This window comes from Salvelinus fontinalis, chromosome 19 (assembly GCF_029448725.1).
Source record: "Salvelinus fontinalis isolate EN_2023a chromosome 19, ASM2944872v1, whole genome shotgun sequence".
Taxonomy (NCBI): domain Eukaryota; kingdom Metazoa; phylum Chordata; class Actinopteri; order Salmoniformes; family Salmonidae; genus Salvelinus; species Salvelinus fontinalis.
In genome coordinates this window covers 946,236-968,745 of record NC_074683.1, presented here as the reverse complement: position 1 = coordinate 968,745, position 22,510 = coordinate 946,236, and the positions used below count along the sequence as shown (strand labels likewise).

Sequence of the window (22,510 nt, the reverse complement as noted above, 5' to 3'; positions counted from 1 at the left end):
CATGAAGCTGACATCACCATGCTTCACAGTAGGGATGTTGTTAGACGGATGAGGAGCTGTGTCTGGTTTCTCCAGACATAGTGCTTTGCATTCATGCCAAAGAGTTACATTTTTGTCTCATCAGACCACAGATTCTTTTGCCTAATAATCTGTCTTTCACATGCCTTTTTGCAAACTCCAGGAGTGCTATTATGTGCCCTTTTCTCAGGAATGGCTTCAGTCTTGCCACTCTCCCATAAAGCCCAGATTGGTGAAGTGCTGTAGAGACTGTTGTCCTTCTGGCATGTTCTCCTATCTCAGCCAAGGAACTCTGTAGTTCTGTCAGAGTGGTCATTGGGTTCTGGTCACCGACCTGACCAAGGTTCTTCTTGCCCGGTTGCTCAGTTTGGTCGAACGGTCAGCTCTAGGCAGAGTCTGGGTAGTTCCATATTTTTTCAATTTCCCAATGATAGAAACTGTGCTCTTGGAAACTTTCAGCACACTAAAAGTAGTTTATACCCTTCCACAGATATATGCCTCATCACAATTCTATCTCGGAGATCTACGGACAGTTCCTTGGACTTTATGGTATAGTTTCTGCTCTGACATTCCGAATTGTCAACTGTGGGATCTTATACTGTATAGACAGGTGTTTCTTTCTAAATCATGCCCCAAAAAATGTAATTGGCAACAGGACTCCAATCAAGTTGTAGAAATTGGATGCACCGGAGCTCAATTTGGAGTGTCAAAGCAAAGGGGTGTGAATACTTAAAGTACCAGTCAAAAGATTGGACAAACTTACTCATTCAAGGGTTTTTCTTAATTTTTTACTATTTTCTACATTGTAGAATAAAAACGATGAAATAACACATGTGGAATAATGTAGTAAGCATTTCAGTTAACAGGTGGGCCTTGTTAAAACTTAATTTGTGGAATTTCTTTCCTTCTTCATGCATTTGAGCCAATAAGTTGTGTTGTGACAAGGTAGGGGTGGTATACAGAAGATAGCACTATTTGGTAAAAGACCAAGTCTATATTATGGCAAGAATAGCTAAAATAAGCAAAGAAAAATGACAGTCAATCATTACTTTAAGACATGAAGGTCAGTCAATGCGGGAACATTTCAAGAACTTTGAAAGTTTCTCAAGTGCAGTCGCAAAAACCCTCAAGCGCTATGATGAAACTGGCTCTCATGAGGACCGTCATATGAATGGAAGACCCAGAGTTACCTCTGCTGCAGAGGATAAGTTCATTAGTTACCAGCCCCAGAAATTGCAGCCCAAATAAATGCTTCACATAGTTCAAGTAATAGACACATCTCAACATCAACTGTTCAGAGGAGACTGTGTGAATCAGGCCTTCATGGTCAAATTGCTGCAAAGAAACCACTACTAAAGGACACCAATAAGAAGAAGAGACTTGATTGGGCCAAGAAACACGAGCAATGGACATTAGACTGGTGGAAATCTGTCCTTTGGTCTGATGAGTCCAAATTTGAGATTTTTGGTTCCAACCGCCATGTCTTTGTGAGATGCAGAGTAGGTGAACGGATGATCTCTGCATGTGTGGTTCCCACCGTGAAGCATGGAGGAGGTGTGATGTTGTGGGGGTGCTTTGCTGGTGACACTGTCTGTGATTTATTTACAATTCAAGGCACACTTAACCAGCATGTCTACCACAGCATTCTGCAGTGATACACCAACCCATCTGGTTTGCGCTTAGTGGGACTATCATTTGTTTTTCAACAGCACAATGACCCAACACACCTCCAGGCTGTGTAAGGACTATTTGACCAAGAAGGAGAGTGATGGAGTGATGCATCAGATGACCTGGCCTCCACAATCACCTGACCTCAACCCAATTGAGATGATTTGGGATGAGTTGGACTGCAGAGTGACGAAAAAGCAGCCAACAAGTGCTCAGCATATGTGGGAACTCCAAGACTGTTGGAAAAGCATTCCAAGTGACTACCCCATGAAGCTGGTTGAGAGAATAACAAGAGTGTGCAAAGCTGTTATCGCGGCAAAGGGTGAAGAATCTAAAATCTAAAATATATTTTTGTTTAACACTTTTTTACTACATGATTCCATATGTGTTAGTTCATAGTCGTGATGTCTTCACTATTATTCTACAATGTAGAAAATAGTAAATCGGATCTCCCGGGTGGCGCAGTGGTCTAGGGCACTGCATCGCAGTGCTAGCTGCGCCACCAGAGTCTCTGGGTTCGCGCCCAGGCTCTGTCGCAGCCGGCCGCAACCGGGAGGTCCGTGGGGCGACGCACAATTGGCATAGCGTTGTCCGGGTTAGGGAGGGTTTGGCCGGTAGGGATATCCTTGTCTCAGTATGTAAAATGTAATGAAATGTAATAAAATGTATGCACTCTACTGTAAGTCGCTCTGGATAAGAGCGTCTGCTAAATGACTAAAATGTAAATGTAAAAAAAAAAAAAAAAACCTTGAATGAGTAGCTGTGTCCAAAATGTTGACTGGTACTGACTGTAAATGAGATATTTCAGTTTTTCATTTTCAATACATTTGCTAAAATTCAGGCTGTAATACAACATAATGTGAAATAAGTCAAGGGGTATTATTAATTTATGAGTATTATATTCTAGCGAGGAGGAGAAAGAAAGAGGGACAGAGAGAAGGTACAGGGTGGGACACCTTGGTAACCTCACGATTCACACATACAAAAATATTCTGGGACCTTTGATCCAAGGTGTCAGTCTGTCTCAGCATCTCTCTAACAGAGAACAACACAAAACTGTCCATGCATGTAACCAGGCACTCCAAAACACATATTTATAAACCTCTAAAAATACCCACAAGTGTGACATAAAAAATAATGACATATGCTGACATTTATACCTACAGTGCATTCAGAAAGTATTCAGGCCCCACATTTTGTTACCTTACAGCCTTATTCTAAAATGGAATAAATAACAAATGTCCCTCATCAATCTACACACAATACCCCATAATGCCAAAGCTAAAACAGGTTTACAGAAATTTGTGCAAATGTATTAAAGATTCAAAACAGAAACACCTTATTTACATAAGTAATCAGACCCTTTGCTATGAGACTTGAAATTGAGCTCAGGTGCATCCGGTTTCCATTGATCACCCTTGAGATGTTTCTACAACTTGATTGGTGTCCACCTGTGGTAAATTCATTTGATTGGACATGATTTAGAAGGGCACACACCTGTCTATAGAAGGTCCCACAGTTGACAGTGCATGTCAGAGCAAAAACCAAGCCATGAGGTAGAAGGAATTGTCTGTAGAGCTCTGAGACAAGATTGTGTCAAGGCATAGATCTGGGGAATGGTACCAACACATGTCTGCAGCATTGAAGGGACCAAGAACGCACGCCATCACTCTTAAATGGAAGAAGTTTGGAACCACCAAGACTCTTAATAGAGATGACCGCCCGGCCAAACTGAGCAATTGGGGGAGAAGGACCTTGGTCAGGGAGGTGACAAAGAGCCCAATGGTCACTCTGAAAGCGCTCCAGAGTTCATCTGTGGAGATGGGAGAACCTTCCAGAAGGACAACCATCCCTGCAGCACTCCACCAATCAGGCCTTTATGGTAGAGTGGCCAGACAGAAGCCTCTCCTCAGTAAAAGGCACATGACTGCTCACTTTGAGTTATAAAAAGTCAATAAAAGTCCACTAAAATGTGCAGTTTTGTCATACAACACAATGACAGATGTCTCAAGTTTTGAGAGCTTGTGCATTTGGCATGCTGACTTGAGTGATTGTCCTCCAGAGCTATTGCCAGAGAATTTAATGTTAATTTCTCTACCATAAGCTGCCTCCAATGTTGTTTTAGAGAACTTGGCCAGTATGTCCAACCGGCCTCACAATAGGCAGACCACACCAGCCCAGGACCTCCACATCTGGCTTCTTCACCTGCGAGACTGTCTGCGACCAGCCACCCGGACAGCTGTTGAAACTGTGGGTTTGCACAACCAAATTGTTTCTGACAGTTTATGCATAAATTGACTCAGGGAAGCTCATCTGCGTGGTCGTCATCCTCACCAGGGTCTTGACCTGACTGCAGTTTGGCGTCGTAACCAACTTCATTGGGCAAATGCTCACCTTAGATGGCCACTGGAGAAGTGTGATCTAAACGGATGAATCCCGGTTTCAACTGTACCAGGCAGATGGCAGACAGTGTGTATGGCGTCACGTGGGCAAACGCTTTGCTGATGTCAATGTTGTGAACGGAGTGACCCATGGTGGCGGTGGGGTTATGGTTTGGGCAGGCATAAGCTACGGACAACAAACACAATTGCATTTTATCAATGGCATTTTGAATGCAGAGATACCTTGACGAGATAGTGAGGCCCATTGTTGTGCCATTCATCCGCTGCCATCACCTCATGTTTCAGCATGATAATGCACAGCTCCATCTCGCAAGGATCTGAACACAATTCCTGGAAGCTGAAACCGTCCCAGTTCATCCATGACCTGCATACTCATCAGACATGTCACCCATTGAGCATGTTTGGGATGCTCTGGATTGACGTGTATGACAGTGTGTTCCAGTTCCCGCCAATATCCAGCAACTTCACACAGCCATTGAAGAGGGGTGGGACAACATTCCACAGGCCACAATCAACAGCCTGATCAACTATATATGAAGGAGATGTGTCACGATGCATGAGGCAAATGGTGGTCACACCAGATACTGACTGGTTTTCTGATCCACGCCCCTACGTTTTTTTGGAAGGTATCTGTGACCAACAGATGCATATCTGTATTAAAAGTCATGTGAAATCCATAGATTAGGGCCTATAGAATGTATTTAAATTAACTGATTTCCTTCTAAGAACGGTAATTTACTAAAATCTTTGAATTTGTTTGATGTTTGATGTTGTTTGCATTTATTTTTGTTCAGTGTATTTACAGTGCCTTGCAAAAGTATTCATCCCCCTTGGCATTTTTCCTATTTTGTTGCATTACAACCTGTAATTTTAAATTGATATATATTTGGATTTCATGTAATGGACATACACAAAATAGTCCAAATTGGTGAAGTGAAATGAAAAAAATAACTAGTTTCTTTTCTTTTCACTTGACTATTTTGGACTAATTAAAAAAAAAAAAAAAATGAAAAGTGGTGCGTGCATATGTATTCACCCCTTTTGCTATGAAGCCCCTAAATAAGATCTGGTGCAACCAATTACCTTCAGAAGTCACATAATTACATTGCACACAGGTGGACTTTATTTAAGTGTTACATGATCTCAGTGTGTATATATACACCTGTTCTGAAAGGCCCCAGAGTATGCAACACCACTAAGCAAGGGGCACTACCAAGCAAGCGGCACAATGAAGACCAAGGAGCTATCCAAACAGGGTCACGGACAAAGTTGTGGAGAAGTACAGATCAGGGTTGGGTTATAAAAAAATATCAGAAACTTTGAACATCCCATGGAGCACCATGAAATCCATTATTAAAATATTTTAATAATGTGGCACCACAACACACCTGCCAAGAGAGGGCTGCCCACCAAAACTCACAGACCAGGCAAGGAGGGCATTAATCAGAAAGGCAACAAAGAGACCAAAGATAACCCTGAAGGAGCTGCAAAGCTCCACAGCGGAGATTGGAGTACATGTCCATAGGACCACTTTAAGCCGTACACTCCACAGAGCTGGGCTTTACAGAAGAATGGCCAGAAAAAAAGTAATTGCTTAAATTAAAAAATAAGCAAACATGTTTGGTGTTCGCCAAAAGGCATGTGGTAGACTCCCCAAACACATGGGAAAAGGTACTCTGGTCAGATGAGACAAAAATGTTGCTTTTTTGCTATCAAGGAAAACACTATGTCTGGCGCAAACCCATCCCCACAGCATGATGCTGTTTTTCCATCAGCAGGGACTGGGAAACTGGTCAGAATGTAAGGAATGATGGATGACGCTAAATACAGGGAAATTCTTGAGGGAAACCTGTTTGTCTTCCAGAGATTTAAGACTCGGACAGAGGTTCACCTTCCAGCAGGACAATGACCCTAAGCATACTGCTAAAGCAACACTTGAGTGGTTTAAGGGGAAACATTTAAATGTCTTGGAATGGCCTAGTCAAAGCCCAGTGCTCAATCCAATTGAGAATCTGTGTTATGACTTAAAGATTGCTGTACACAAGAGGAACTCGAAGAATGGGGAAAAATCCCATTGGCTAGATGTACCAAGCTAATAGAGACATACCCCAAGAGACTTGCGGCTGTAATTGCTGCAAAAGGTGGCTCTACAAAGTATTGACTTTGAGGGGGGTGAATAGTTATGCACGCTCAAGTTCTGTTTTTTGGTCTTATTTCTTGTTTGTTTCACAATAAAAAAAAAAATATTTAGCATCTTCAAAGTGGTAGGCATGTTGTGTAAATCAAATGATACAAACCCACCAAAAATACATTTTAATTCCAGGTTGTAAGGCAACAAAATAGGAAAAATGCCAAGAGGGTGAATACTTTCGTAAGCCACTGTACCATACACCATCAAATAGTGTTATTTTTTTACACAATCAAATAGTGTTCTCTTTTCTTGAAGAGTAGACAACACAAACTGAAGTTATAGTTTAATCAGTCTACTAGGCTCTTCTTGGTCAAAGTTCTGAGTCACTCCATGCTTCCTGACCACATCAGGCCCTTTCCTTACAACTGACACGTTTTCTTGCAAGGCATTCCAACACACTGATTTGACTCCCTAGAGGACTTTTGTTCTTGTATAGGTCTACAGAAAAACCTCTCTTCAAAATACAGAATTAAATAATGGTTACATTTATATTAATTTACAAAATTATAGGTGGGAAATTGGGCTCTCAGAATGAGAGTTCATGTGTGTTATAATAGAGGAACAGTGTATCTCTGCCTATTAAATGTGTATGTGGGTCATTGGGGTGCAGGCATAACATGGATATTGTCTGAATAACGGGACCTACTTCTATTTTCTATTTCACCTTTATTTTGACTGGGAACTCATACTGAGACTAGAGTATTGTTTACAGATAAACCCTGCATACAAACCAACACACACTATACACAATTACAAAATATATTAAGAATAAACGGGTTTTCTCTAGCGTCCTCATTCCACACCTTTCTTCTGTAATTTATGACGAAAAACAATAGAGGAAAAACAAGAGTAGACTACCTAAGGCCTATTATCACTGCACAGGTTCAAAAATAAAGCAAATCAGACTAATCCCCCAAAACAAGTGGGCAAACAAAAGTATGTTTATAAAAATGAAGGGAATCCAAAGTCATGTTGACTGTTGAGGTCGTAGCCTACTGTAAAGGTAGACCCGTTAGCTGCTGGAATAAAGTGAAGGGGTCAAACTGTTGCTGGCTGCATCCACGGCTTTCGCAGATGACAAAGCAACATGCTGAGTGAGTAAAGAAAAAAAACATTTACCTGTTATGCAAAAAATAATCCATCGACCTAACAGCCAGTTCATTTTTCGAATAAAAAGTTTCGCATTCAGATAGAATTAATCCAAATGTGCGTCCTGCCCATTGTTCGCCTCATTTTTTGGTCCGTTGAGTACGCACAAGAATAAACCGGGAGAGCCGAAGTGTCAATCCGATACCAGGGGGAGTGTACCACTTCCCCAGCGGGTGTGTTCCAACTGCACTACAAAAAATAAATGTTTTAAAATGTTTTACCACCCTTTTACCTAGAATAATCGTACATGCACGTATTAAATAGATTTGTGATTCAAAACATTACATCTAAACTCGTCTCCAAAAACGACAATTGAAAATGTTTTATTTTGATATAAAAGCAGGTCATACTAACTCTGGTGTGATCCTTAGAAATTTTAAGAATTGAAACAAAAATAATCCTGAGACTTTAGTTCAGTTTTTCCTCCACTTCTTCACTTTATTATCAGTTAAAACATGCTATTTAATAAATAATAATAATCAAATCAAATCAAAACAAATTCAGTTATTAAATTACACAAGTATTTTCATTACATTTCCATGAATCATTCATAACAAGACTGTTAATTTATTGATTGTCATAATTACTAGCAAACATTCAAACAAATTAATTAATAAATCAGTGCTTTATCAAATAAAAAGAATGTAGGTCTACTTTCACCACAAACAAATAATTAAAAGATAGCAGAGTCAAAACCATTCCATGATTACACGCATACTTATAACAGTTCATGACCACATGGGGTCGCAACCATTGATTTATATATACACACCAGTTGACTAACAGGGGTTTCTGTTTTGAAGCCACAGCTCCTCCATCTTGGCCCCCACCATGTGTAAAAAAATGTTTTTTTTATTAAATGTCTACATTTAACAGACACATGAATAAATACTGTAACGACCCGGTATTGTGTTCTGTGTTTGTGGGTGTGTTATTGTTCTCATGGCTACTAGCAGGGGTTGAATATGTCAGGACAGATGGAAAGGTTGGGGGGGTATGATGGGTAATACCGCGGGATTTGGAAATGCATAAATAGGGATTACTGTCTCATTGTTCTCTCTCTTCTGTTCGTGCCTTGATCTGTTCCTATGAGAGTGACTCTTGACCCGACAGGGTAACATTGTGTACGTTCGGCATTTAGCGGCGTGGGTTGTGGCCGGAACAATAGCCCAGTTTATGAATAAACCTGTGTTCTGACCTGCACACCTAGAGTCCGTCTCTTTTCCCTTTATGACCCAGCCGGGTCATTACATTGGTGTCAGAAGTGCTTTCGAACTACGGGATCGTGACTAGGCGAGTTAGCTGTTCAGTATAGGCCGGGTTGGCTTTAGCGTGACTCGCATCTACGGTCATGTCGCTTGGGGCGAGGCGGAAAATTAAGGAAGAGTCGGACAAAGTGTCCGTTGTGGGCTCGGGGGTACCCGGTCGGGAGGGTCAGGCGGCGACTTCCGTAGGGAAGCTGGAGAGCCACATGGCGGGAGTTAAATTGTCAGTCAGCAAGATGGCAGAACTGGCGGGTTTTCCTTCGCATCGCTCGAGAGCTGACGTCACGGCGACGGGGATATCGACGTCACCGGGTGCGGAAATGGCTGGGCCTGCTAAGGTAAACAGAGATGGCGGCGACCTATTGCCATTAGCCACGGTAGCGGCTAAACTACCAAAGTTCAATGGACAAGGTAAATGGGAAGTTTTTTTCACTCAATTCGAGTTGTTGGCTAGAGCCGGGAGGTGGTCTGACGAGACGAAAGCGTTACAGCTTGCCCTGAGCCTGGCGGAGGAGGCGTCGGAATGCCTGCTAACGCTAGCCCCGGGCGATAGGGGCGACTACGGTGCGCTAGTGGAGGCATTGGGGGGCCGTTTCGGCAGCGACGCGCAGCCCAACATGCTGCGTATTGAACTGTGTAACAAAAAGAGACTTCAGGGGGAATCATTAAAGGCGTTGGCAAGTGGTATTCTGAGCCTGACCAGGCGGGCTTATGCAACTATGCCGATTGGGGTGCAAGACGAGCTGGCACGGGACAGTTTTATTAGAGCGCTCTCTTCCACCGAACTGGGTAAGCATGTTCAGATGGCGGACCCACCATCTCTGCAGGCTGCAGTGGAGATAGCCAGGAAGAGGGAGCTGATCTGGGGTGAGGGAGTGAGAGTGGAAGTCACCAGTCAACCAGAGGTGAGAGCAGCGGTGGCTGGGGTGCCAGGGGTCACAAAGCCAGAGTGGGTTGACGAGTTGGGCGGGCTGGTCAAGACTGCTTCGCTTGTCATGGAGAGGGGCTCAAGGCAACGTCGCAGTGTCAGCTCAACTCCTATTGTCTGCTGGGGTTGTGGCCAACCTGGCCACATTCAGCGGGAGTGTGGCAGATTCCCCCGTCACCAGGGAAACGACAACGGGTTCTCGCGCAGGGGGCAGCGCGGATCCACCCCCCCGCCCCCGAACCCACTGTAAGCAAAGGAGGTACCCAGCAGCGCAGACAAGAGGGTGGGGTCCTGCTCCCCCAGGGTGTAGCTGCCGCCGTGTTTCCTAGTCCGGTAGTTGTGGTGGGACGTACCACCGTTGGGGACTTCTGCAATGTCGTCGTCAAGGTAGAGGGGGTGGAATGTTTGGCCCTGGTCGACACGGGCTCTACAGTAACCCTGGTGAGACCAGACATACTACCTGTTGGGGTGCGGGTGGAGCCGACCCATGTCCAGCTACGGACTGTCACGGGGGAGCTAGCCCCCATGTTAGGGAAGTGTCAGCTATCTGTGACTGTGGGGGGGAGAACTGTGGGGTGTCCGGTGTGGGTAGCAGCGGTGCAGGACCCCTGTATACTGGGAATGGACTTTTTGAAAAACTGTGGGGCTCAGTTGGACTTAGCGTCAGGTACTTTGAGGCTGTCGGGGGGGCCCACAGTGGGAATGTCGCCTTCGGGAGGGCCAGCAGGGGGCAGGGCTGTTCCTCCGTCTTCCTCCAAGCTTGCAGAAACTCCACCGGTCATCCCGGCTGCTCCCTTGGTCGTTGTGCCATCCCAGCAGCTGTCTCCGGCGGCGACGGCCTTCACTCCCCATCATGGTGCAAGCACAGGCAGCCCAGTAGCCCAAAACACACTGGCCCCTTCAACCCATCAGCCCGACGGGGGGAAGGAGGAAGCTATCGACGCCGTCGAGGCTGTGTGGCTGAAGAACTGTCAGGGTCTGGATGAGGGACAACAGAGACAGTTAAAGCAGCTGCTGTTGGACTTTAAAGATAGCTTCGCTTGGGGGGAAGATGAGGTAGGACAAACGCACCTAGTTCAGCACGAAATAGACACTGGGGACGCCCGACCCATTAAAATTCGGCCCCGTCGTATTCCCCTTGCCAGGAGGGAAGCAGCAGACACAGCTATTGTTGACATGTTGCGGGCTGATTTCATTGAGCCATCAGATAGCCCATGGTCCGCGCCGGTCGTCATGGTGCCTAAGAAAGGGGGTAAACTTAGGTTTTGTGTTGACTACAGGGGCCTAAATTCTGTCACCACTAAAGACTCTTATCCCCTACCGAGGATTGATGAGTCGCTAGACCACGTGAGAGGGTCCTCGTGGTTCTCCTCCCTTGATCTGCGCAGTGGCTACTGGCAGGTGCCCCTCTCGCCAGGGGCACGTGAAAAAACGGCCTTCTCCACAGATAGGGGCCATTGGCAGTTCAAGGTGCTGTGCTTCGGGCTCTGTAATGCTCCTGCCACCTTTGAGAGGCTCATGGACAGAGTGCTGGCGGGGGTTCCGAGAGACGAGTGTGTTGTGTACCTAGACGACATATTGGTGCACGGCACATCGTTTGAGGGGGCACTGGGGGCAATTAGGCGAGTGTTGGAGAGAATCTCGGGGGCGGGGCTAAAATTACATCCGGGAAAGTGCCATTTCATGCAAAGGGAGGTGGCGTTCCTGGGGCATCAGCTGGGTGGTGAGGGCATCAGCACGATGCCAGACAAAGTAGAGGCTGTGAGGGGGTGGCCAGTTCCAGGGGGAAAAAAAGAGGTTAAGAGCTTCCTGGGACTGGCATCCTACTATCGTAGGTTTGTGAAGGGGTTTGCGGGGATAGCGGCTCCTTTGAACCAGCTACTCAAGGAGGACACTGTTTTTCAGTGGACCGAAGAGCACCAGCGGGCGTTTGAGGCCCTCAAACGGGCCCTGATGGAGGCCCCTGTCCTGGCCTCACCAGACCCGAACCGTCCGTTCATCCTGGACACCGACGCAAGCAATGAGGGGTTGGGGGCTGTGCTGGCTCAGCGGGGTCCTGATGGGGAACACGTAGTAGCTTATTACAGCAGGACTTTTGATAAGGCTGAAAAACGCTACTGCGTGACAAGGAGAGAGCTTTTGGCTGTCGTGGCAGCAGTACGCCATTTCAAGTACTACCTGGGGGGCCTGCCGTTTGTGGTCCGGACGGATCACTCCGCCCTGCAGTGGCTTCTCTCCTTCAAAGAGCCAGAGGGTCAGATTGCCCGCTGGCTGGAGGAGCTACAACCCTACGACTTCCAGGTGGAGCACAGAGCCGGCCTTCGCCACAGCAATGCAGACGCCTTGTCCCGCCGCCCGTGTGCTGAGGATGGCTGTGGGTACTGCGCCAAACGGGTGGAGCGAGAGAGAGAACTGTGCAGGGAGGAGGGAGTCACCGCCACGGTGAGTCAGCTGAGTGTGACAGAGTGCCGGGAGCTTGAGGCTGTGGACGTTGGGGAGTGGAGGCGTCGCCAGGAGGAGGACGCAGAGCTGCGTCCTGTGCTGCGGTGGGTGGAAGAGAGAAGACGACCGCCGTGGGGGGAAGTAGCCCCTCTATCACCAGTCACCAAAGGACTGTGGGCTAAATTCACAGTCCTTAGAGTGGCTGAGGGAGTGCTCCAGAGGGGGTGGAAAAAGCCAGCGACTGGAGAAATTACGTGGCAGGTAGTGGTGCCCAAAAGGCTGCAGGGGAGCGTGTTACAGCAGCTTCATGGGGGAGTAGGCGCAGGGCATTTTGGGGTCTCCAAAACGTTAAAGCGCATGCGTAAAGGCTTCTATTGGGCAAGGCACAGGAGGGATGTTGAGGACTTTTGTAGGCAGTGCGACGAGTGTGCTGCTAAAAAAGGACCTCCAGGTCAGTCACACGCCCTCCTACAACAATTCCCAGTAGGGGAGCCCATGGAGAGACTGGGGGTAGACATAGTAGGGCCGTTTCCAATCACAGACAGCGGTAACAGGTGGATTCTAACCGCCATGGACTACTTCACCAAGTGGCCGGAGGCTTACGCTCTCCCAGACCAGGAGGCGGGGACAATAGCTGATGCGTTGGTGGGGGGAATAATCAGTCGGTTTGGGGTGCCACAGTCTATTCACAGCGACCAGGGAAGAAACTTCGAGTCACGGGTGTTCTCAGAGTTGTGTAGACGGTTGGGCGCGGAGAAGACGCGCACTACTCCGCTTCACCCGCAGAGCGATGGGTTGGTGGAAAGATTTAACAGAACATTAGCACAGCAGCTGGCCATCGTTACCTCAAAACACCAGAGAGATTGGGACACCCACTTACCGTTTATTCTTATGGCGTGTAGGTCGGCTGTTCAAGAATCGACTGCGTGCTCCCCAGCACTACTAATGTTAGGTCGTGAGTTGCGCACCCCAGCCGAACTAACGTTTGGCCACCCTCCTGATAATGACGACGGGGTTTTGCCTGGCCCGAACTATGTGTGTCGTCTGCAGAACCGGTTAGAAGCGGCTCACACCTTCGCAAGAGAGCAACTCGAAAACGCAGGGGTGCGCCAAAAGCGCCACTACGACTCGCGCGCTAGGGGGAGGCACTTTGGAGCGGGAGAATGTGTGTGGCTTCACAACCCCACGCGCAAGAAGGGGCGGTGCCCAAAGCTGGACAGTGCATGGGTGGGGCCGTGTCTGGTGATAGAGAGAGTGGGGGAGGTGACGTACCGGGTGGAGGTTCCCCCACGGAGCAGGAAGGTGGTGGTCCACCGGGATCGATTGGCACCCTACAGAGGGAGGAAAACGGTAGGGAATGGGAGTGAGGGCTCTGATGTGAGCCCACGGGAACAGTCTAACGAGGAGACTCTAGCACAACCTGAGCCTGGGGAGGGGGCTGCTTCTTCGGAGGGCGCTGGAAATGACATTGGGGCAGAGGAGCGTTCTGGGGGGCCACCGCTGAGAGACGGGGAGGCCCAAGAGACTGATGCGACCTCCGGGTCGTTTTAAGGATTTTGTTGTGTAACCCTAGGGGCTAGGGTTTAGAAAGGGGGGGGCTATGTAACGACCCGGTATTGTGTTCTGTGTTTGTGGGTGTGTTATTGTTCTCATGGCTACTAGCAGGGGTTGAATATGTCAGGACAGATGGAAAGGTTGGGGGGGTATGATGGGTAATACCGCGGGATTTGGAAATGCATAAATAGGGATTACTGTCTCATTGTTCTCTCTCTTCTGTTCGTGCCTTGATCTGTTCCTATGAGAGTGACTCTTGACCCGACAGGGTAACATTGTGTACGTTCGGCATTTAGCGGCGTGGGTTGTGGCCGGAACAATAGCCCAGTTTATGAATAAACCTGTGTTCTGACCTGCACACCTAGAGTCCGTCTCTTTTCCCTTTATGACCCAGCCGGGTCATTACAATACTTTAAAATTATATTGTAATGAAACAGCAGGGAGCAGGTCTCAAACCCTCGACCTCCTAGGCCGAGGTCCGGCGCGCTATCGACTGTGCCGCAAAAGCATGCTCAAGCGGCAGAGTCGATTTCCGCGCTTATAAACCCAGGGTCGTTACACTATTATGTGAGCTAAACATAAAAACTAAAGTATATATTTTTGAAAGTTCTAATGTTACTGTCCACACTACAACAAAAAATACATAACAACATGTAATTTTGTTCTTGAAACATTTAATTGAAATACGGTAGAATTCCAGTCATTGCTATGGAGGACTGCTTCTACCGGGTAGTGTCAATATGGCCGACCAACGGCTACAGTGGAATACTCGTTTCTGATTGGCTTGAAGAGCATTCTAGAGCGTGCATTATGTATGTAAAGGATAATCAACGTGTGGCTATGCGTTCTATGGAAAATAATGAATGACGTGGAAGGTGTATACCAGAGAACGCATAGAGCTCCAAGTTAATTATCTCTTTTATACCATGGCTATAAATGTGTTAATTTGCCGGTAGAAATTTGTTCAACATCCACTGAAGTAGCTAGAACGTTTACACTACAGTAGTTGCCATGGTAACCAAGCAAACATACTTCCTAGTCTAGCTAACCAAATCATCAGTCCTAGCTTGCCAGTTTGATTGTGCACAGCAAGAGTTCAGTACGTTTCCACCAATAGCAAGCGCGAGGGGGAAAAGACTGGGCTAGTTTTGAAGTTAAAGTAGATAACTGTGATTCTAAGGTGATTTTGATCCCTGGTTAACCTATTTAATCCCATCGGTCACAATAGTGACCGTAAAAAACGTTTTCAGTTATAAGGCTCTAAACACGTTACTGAATGATGTATCAATGCATTTCCAGCAAATATTGCGATAATAAAGGGTCTCAATGAAAGATGTGCAGTGTCACATGTTTAGTGTAAATTGTCACATGACCAGAGCTGTTTACTTCCTGGTTGCACCATGAGAAGAGGATGGCTGCATCAAAGCTCCCAAACAAAAGGTTAGTAAAGTATGTTAACATAAAGTTAGGACAAAGATTTTTTGTACACATCATCTTTAAGGTGTCTAGTATTGATATATGCATGTGCAATTACTCAACTTTGTTCAGTGTGGTCATAGAATGAGTAAACATGTTGACGGCAACAATAGTGACCCGTGGGATAACAGTGCGTCTAGGTAAACACATACTGATACACATACATAGTTCTTGTTCTAACTTTCTACTCTGTTCTTTCTTTTAGTTTCACTTTGAGTCAAGTTCTGGATATGTTGGATCTAGGTGACCACCCAGACAAGCCATGCAACATTGTAGTTATCCCTCAAAATGAGAAAGATGCTGTCCTCAGTGATTGTGATAGTGATGGGTCAGATATGGACTATGAGGGGGAGACAGGCCATTTGCCAGCCAGGCTGTTGAATGTATATGCTGAACCTATGCAAACAGATCATGACAGGAACAACGTTATCAGTGATGATGACCTACCCCTCACAACCCCCCCTCCTCCCCCATCCACCACGCTCCCCCACCCCTCCCCCCCGTTGATAATGAAGAGCCAACGGCCTCTACTCGCCAGAGGGTCCAGTCAGAAGAGCCAAGGGCAAAGCTGCAGGTCGTCAAAAATAAGGATTGAGTGTTCAAACGATCGAAGAGGCCTGCCACCGCTGTGATTCCAAAACACATTGTATACAGCCCAAATGCTGCAGAATGTGTCAAACAAAGCTGTCCCAACCCAATGGATGTTTTCCTACTAATGTATCCACCCACCCTAAGAGAGATCACCATTGAAATGTCCAACCTCTACTCCACCCAGACCAAGGACAAGCAACTGTATCTGAGTATGGATGAGCTCCTTACATTCTATGGGATCCTTATCACATCTGGGTACAGCTCTGTTCCAAGAAGACACATGTACTGGTCACTTGACAGTGATGTACACAATGAAAGGATTTCAGATTCAATGCGGAGAAATCGCTTTGATGAAATAATGGCCTCAGTTCATGTGGTTGACAACACAAAGATCACTGACAACCCATTTTTTAAGGTTAGGCCCATCTTCTCTGAGCTCAATCAGTCATACAAAGTCATGCCATTTCAGGAATGGCTGTCAGTGGATGAGAGCATGATCCGATACTATGGCCGACATGGATGTAAGCAATTCATTAGAGGTAAACCAATCCGTTTTGGTTACAAGCTATGGAGCCTTGCCTCATCCAGTGGTTACATGTATCACATGGAGCCATATGGTGGATCCCACACACTCCTCCCTGAGACTGGGCTGGGTCAGGGACCCAGTGTCGTTCTCGGTCTTGCAGAGCAATCTCAGGTGCCTCAAGGTTGCAAGTTCCTTCATGACAACCTCTTCACTTCGCTTGCACTCCTCGATGAAATGACAAAAAGAGGATATGGGAGCTCTGGAACGATGAGGCAGAATCGTCTGTTTGATGTCCCATTCAAGCCACAGAAGGACTTCATGAAGTTACCCCGGGGAACCTCTGAGGTTCTGACCCAAGGAGACAAGTTGCTGGTCCGTTGGAAAGACAATAACATTGTCACAGTGGCAACAAACGTGGAGGAGAAATACAGTGAGACCTCTGTCAAGAGATGGAACAAGGAGCGACGTGCCTTTGTCAAAGTCCCACAACCAAAATGCATCAACCGATACAATGAGCACATGGGTGGTGTTGAACCTCACAACCTACAGGTTTCAAGATACCATATCTCGATCAGGTCTAAGAAGTGGTGGTGGCCCATCTTTGCATGGTCTCTCAACAGTGCACTCGTAAACAGCCATTTCTTTTAAAGAGACGTTATGGGAGGGACCATCGACCTGCTCACCTTCTCACGGATAGTGGCACAGTCTCTTATGCAAAAGTTTGGCCCGAAACCACTGAGCCACGGAAGGAGATCTCTACTGGCTGCTCCTGTTGAAGATCAGGCAAGATATGACAAAGCTTCTCACTGGCCAATCAACGCAATGCACCGGTTCCAGAGATGTCGTCATTGTGACAAACGCACTACCTATGCATGTGAAAAATACAAAGTGCCACTGCACATTGAGTGCTTCAAGATATACCATGGACAGGTGAAGGAGATAGGAGTGAATGAAAAAGCCAATAAAAGAAAAATAGAAAAGTCGATAAAGGGTGAGGTGAAGCAGTACAACGGACTCTAGGAAGAAAAGAAAAGTAGACGAAAAAGACAACCAAAATGACTGAAATGTTTTTGGGAAAAAAGGTCAATTAGGTCTGACTGATCACAGTTCAAAATAGTGATGCACAAACTAATCGTGCACTTGGTTCAGAAGCCTACCTCTATGATATATATTATTTTGTCCAGTGTAGGCTTCTACTTGAATGCATATTCTACAGGCTACCTCTATCCTAAATGTTCCCTGTATGTTCAATGTGAATGAATAACACAACTGCTATACAGTTGTTAGTGAATGTTGCACTAAAATGTCACAATGACAATGTTACAATGAGTATTGCACTAAAGTACAAGTTCAAATGTTACAATAAAGTTACAATGTTAATGTTTCAATACATGTTACAATAAAGTAACAATGTTACAATGTATGTTACAATAAAGTAACAATGTTGAAATACGTTGATGGTTGTTGATTTTTGTCTTTGCTCTCAGTATTCGTATCGGTGTTGCATAAGGGTTTTTGTTATGTAAAATAGTCACACTAGAATGTGATGGGGCATTTTAGTAGCAATGCTGGGGACTGGCAGTGACAGTTTTACATGTGTTAATAACTGGGCTGGGTTATAAAGAATTTTGATGACTGCATAGGAGAAATATGTTAATTCAGTGTATACATCACATTTTCCCACCGGTCACAATTGTGACCGACCATAAAACACACTTTTTCACCTACTTTTCCATGAAAATTTAAAAAAATGATGATCGATTATTTCAAAAGGTTACTAATGACACATGATTTAGATATTTTCATGTATGGGAAAAATTCGGGATTAAATGGGTTAATGGCGAACAGTGAAGAGACCAGATAACAACTCTAGATACCGGCAATTCTAGAGTTTCCTCTGGGTTTCGTCTGAAGATACGTGACGCTACTAGCTAGCTTCTATTAATGTTAGCCGCGAGTTAGCCAACTCAAGTTAACTAGTGTCGTGGAAATATTGGTCCAAATATTTCTCAGATACCGGAACTTGTGAATTCAAATAGACTTTATTACAAAAGTAACAGAAGCCAAGCAATTCCATGGAACAACTGACCTCTCCAGTCTCAGCACTCTGCTTTTATACAGTTTTGCCCTTACATAACACACATGGACACTCCTCTCTTTGTAAATGATTAACACCCCTTGGCATTTCGCCACTATTATCTTCCTGTCCCGCTTCTGGCTTGTTCACACTCACTTCTGACTTATTTATGCTCGTTTTAGATTATATTGGTGGCGTCACCATAGTACTAATACAATATTACATATACATGTTCCCAACATAAGTGTATGTCAAATATTATTTGATTAGTAAAAACACATTCTTATTGCAGATACATGGCTTGTGGTGCCTATATTAATTTCTGTTAATCCAGACCTGTACACTCCCATGGATTCTGTTTACATTTTGTTTTTAATTGTCTAATGGTTTCCGTTGATCCAGCTCTGTACATTCACCTGGGCTCAGCCTTTATTCTGCTTACACATGTCTACTAATTAACCCTATGTTGATTATGTTCACTACTTCTGGGAGAACAGTCTAGGTACTGGAAAATCTGGAAATTCTCCAACACTAGTAGCCAGCAGATCTGACACCTTACACTTTCTAACAGCTGCGCTACAGGGTCGGACAGGCCGTTAGCTTAAAGGGGAAATCTGCAGTTGCACATACATTTTTTGACTTATAAATTAATTATATGTACCCATTGATTCTTGAAGAATATAAAGTATAAATGCCTCCTTTCACCTTTATTTAACCAAGTAGGCTAGTTGAGAACAAGTTCTCATTTGCAACTGCAACCTGGCAAAGATAAAGCAAAGCAGTTTGACACATACAACAACACAGAGTTACACATGGAATAAACAAACATACAATCAATAATACAGTAGAATTTTTTTTATACAACATGTGCAAATGAGGTAGGATAAGAAGGTAAGGCAATAAATACTGTCTCAATCCAAGATGGCGTAGCAGTCAGATGTCCATTGTCCTCGTCTTGTCCCGTGTATATATATTTTTCTTCGCATATCTTTTTTATATATATATTATTTTCTTCTTAAAAACTCAACTTCAAAACCCTCTCCTGCAACCCACCTCACCAAATGTGGTGCGGATCTGTTTTTTTTTCTTCCTCAAAAGTATTATTCACCTCGTATCCGAAATCTACAACAGAAGCTAACAAGCTAACCAGAAGTTAGCCAGCTCACAAGCTAACGTTAGTAGCTAACGTTAATAGTTCAGCTAACCACAGCTAGCGCTCATCAGCTATCCTTTAGCTCGGAAAACTATTGCCAGTTTTGTACAACGCGACTCAGACCAGAGCATACCAGACCTATTTTTCTCTCCATATCCCCGGATTTTTACCTCAAGCTCTGGACATTTACACCTGGATCTTGCAGCTAACTAGCTGCTATCCGAGTGACTATCGGCTAACACCAATTCCGGAGCAAACACCAATTATCCCGGAGCTAGCCAGCTGAAGAGTGCCATCAGCCACTCCTGGGCTACAATCACCTATCCGGACCCGTTTTACTGCCGATGCGGAGCCCCACCGGGCCTTCACGACTGGGATACCGACGTTATCTGCCCGAGGGAGTATTTCAACCGGCCCCTCCATCGCGACGTAACCTGAACGTCCATATACTAACTGCGGCCCGCTAATCGTTAGCTGTCTTGAGCATATCGGCTGCTATCTGAACAGGTCTATCGAACAATCTTCTTAGGCCACTATAACTATTTTGACAACTGGATTGGTCCCCTCTACCACACGGAACCCCACTAATCTACCGACGGAATTGCACGGCGTGGCTAAAAACAGACCTCCATCTTCTGCTAGCTTGCTACCCATGACTAGCTGTCTGAATCACGAAGCTAGCACCAGTTAGCAAACACAATTCTACAACTCACAACCTTTCTTTCGCCACCGCCATCCGGCTTGGATTCTCTGTCGACACGACCACGTCTGGTCTGCAGACAAATACCCCATCCGCTGTGCCCTCAACCGGCCTCCGTCTGAGCAGACCCCCTCCGTCTGAGCAGACCCCCTCCGTCTGAGCAGACCACCCCCCCGGGCTACTAACTTTAAACGCCGCGGGCTAGCTTAGTGGAGGCCTCACTACTTCATCTACGGCTGGCCCCTGGACACTATGATCACTTGGCTACATAGCTTATGCCTGCTTGACTGTCCATTAATTCACGGTACTCCATTCTGTTTATTTGTGTTTTATCTGTCGGCTCTGTGCCTTAACTCAGGATCTGTGTGTAGTTAATCCGACCCTCTCTGCCCAGTCGTCGCCATTTTTACCTTCTGTTGCTGTGTTAGCCGACTAGCTGCTGTTATCTGACCTGCTGTTTTAGCTAGCTCTCCCAATCATGACCTGCAATCACTTTATGCCTTATTGTATGTCTCTCTCAAATATCAATATGCCTTGCATACTGTTGTTCAGGCTAGTTATCATTGTTTTGGTTTGCAATGGACCCCGTAGTTCCACTCTCCGTACCTCTGATACCTCCTTTGTCCCACCCCCCACACATGCGGTGACCTCACCCATTGAGACCAGCATGTCCAGAGATACAACCTCTCTTATCATCACCCAGTGCCTGGGCTTGCCTCCGCTGTACCCGTGCCCCACCATACCCTGGTCTGCACATTATGCCCAGAATCTATTCTACCACGCCCATAAATCTGCTCCTTTTATTCCTTGTCCCCAACGCTCTAGGCGACCAGTTTTGATAGCCTTTAGCCGCACCCTCATCCTACTGCTCCTCTGTTCCTCGGGTGATGTGGAGGTAAACCCAGGCCCTGCATGTCCCCAGTCACCCTCATTTGTTGACTTCTGTGATCGAAAAAGCCTTGGCCTCATGCATGTCAACATCAGAAGCCTCCTGCCTAAGTTTGCCTTACTCACCGCTTTAGCACACTCTGCCAACCCTGATGTCCTTGCCGTGTCTGAAACCTGGCTTAGGAAGGCCACCAAAAACTCTGAGATTTCCATACCCAACTATAACACTTTCCGTCAAGATAGAACTGCCAAAGGGGGAGGAGTTGCAATCTACTGCAGAGATAGCCTGCAAAGTTCTGTCATACTTTCCACGTCTATGCCCAAACAGTTTGAACTTCTAATTTTAAAAATTAATCTCTCCAGAAATAAGTCTCTCACTGTTGCCGCCTGCTACCGACCCCCCTCAGCTCCCAGCTGTGCCCTGGACACCATCTGTGAATTGATCGCTCCCCATCTAGCTTCAGAGTTTGTTCTGTTAGGTGACCTAAACTGGGATATGCTTAACACCCCGGCAGTCCTACAATCTAAGCTTGATGCCCTCAATCTCACACAAATCATCAAGGAACCCACCAGGTACAACCCCAAATCCGTAAACATGGGCACCCTAATAGACATTATCCTGACCAACTTGCCCTCCAAATACACCTCTGCTGTCTTCAATCAAGATCTCAGCGATCACTGCCTCATTGCCTGTATCCGCCACGGGTCCACGGTCAAACGACCACCCCTCATCACTGTCAAACGCTCCCTGAAACACTTCTGCGAGCAGGCCTTTCTAATCGACCTGGCCCGGGTACCCTGGAAGGATATTGACCTCATCCCGTCAGTTGAGGATGCCTGGTCATTCTTTAAAAGTTACTTCCTCACCATATTAGACAAGCATGCTCCGTTCAAAAAATGCAGAACCAAGAACAGATATAGCCCTTGGTTCACTCCAGACCTGACTGCCCTCGACCAGCACAAAAACATCCTGTGGCGAACTGCGATAGCATCGAAGAGCCCCCGTGATATGCAACTGTTCAGGGAAGTCAGGAACCAATACACGCAGTCAGTCAGGAAAGCAAAGGCCAGCTTTTTCAAGCAGAAATTTGCATCCTGTAGCTCTAACTCCAAAAAGTTCTGGGATACTGTAAAGTCCATGGAAAACAAGAGCACCTCCTCCCAGCTGCCCACTGCACTGAGGCTAGATAACACGGTCACCACTGATAAGTCCGCAATAATCGAAAACTTCAACAAACATTTCTCAATGGCTGGCCATGCCTTCCACCTGGCGACTCCAACCTTGGCCAGCAGCCCCGCCCGGCCCGCTGCTACTCGCCCAAGCGTCCCCAGCTTCTCCTTTACCCATATCCAGATAGCAGATGTTCTGAAAGAGCTGGAAAACCTGGACCCATACAAATCAGCTGGGCTTGACAATCTGGACCCCCTATTTCTGAAACTGTCCGCCGCCATTGTCGCACCCCCTATTACCAGCCTGTTCAA

At 46.0% G+C, this 22,510-nt stretch overlaps 2 protein-coding genes across 7 annotated transcripts in view; one reads left to right on the top strand and one right to left on the bottom strand.

Moving 5' to 3' along the window:
• Positions 1-7,580, bottom strand: part of LOC129816114 (immunoglobulin-like domain-containing receptor 2) — a 28,083-nt gene extending 20,503 nt beyond the window's left edge. For 3 of the 6 annotated variants that reach the window (XM_055870265.1, XM_055870267.1, XM_055870268.1), the window contains exon 1: positions 7,399-7,579. In XM_055870265.1, the coding sequence (XP_055726240.1) occupies positions 7,399-7,441 (43 nt within the window). In that variant the 5' untranslated portion in view covers positions 7,442-7,579. Of the gene's footprint in view, positions 1-7,398 lie in introns of all 6 variants that reach the window. The other 3 variants (XM_055870266.1, XM_055870269.1, XM_055870271.1) reach the window with 2 other exon arrangements.
• A 7,123-nt stretch (positions 7,581-14,703) lies between these two features.
• LOC129816112 (piggyBac transposable element-derived protein 3-like) lies at positions 14,704-17,666 on the top strand. Its single transcript, XM_055870264.1, has 2 exons — positions 14,704-15,057; positions 15,299-17,666. The coding sequence occupies exon 2, from the start codon at positions 15,791-15,793 to the stop codon at positions 16,856-16,858; it is 1,068 nt and encodes a 355-aa protein (XP_055726239.1). The 5' UTR covers positions 14,704-15,057; positions 15,299-15,790; the 3' UTR covers positions 16,859-17,666.
• Positions 17,667-22,510: the final 4,844 nt, after the last annotated feature.

Excerpts from the sequence above, each read along its gene's own strand:
- LOC129816112 (XM_055870264.1), top strand. The coding sequence starts at position 15,791 with ATGGATGTTTTCCTACTAATGTATCCACCCACCCTAAGAGAGATCACC.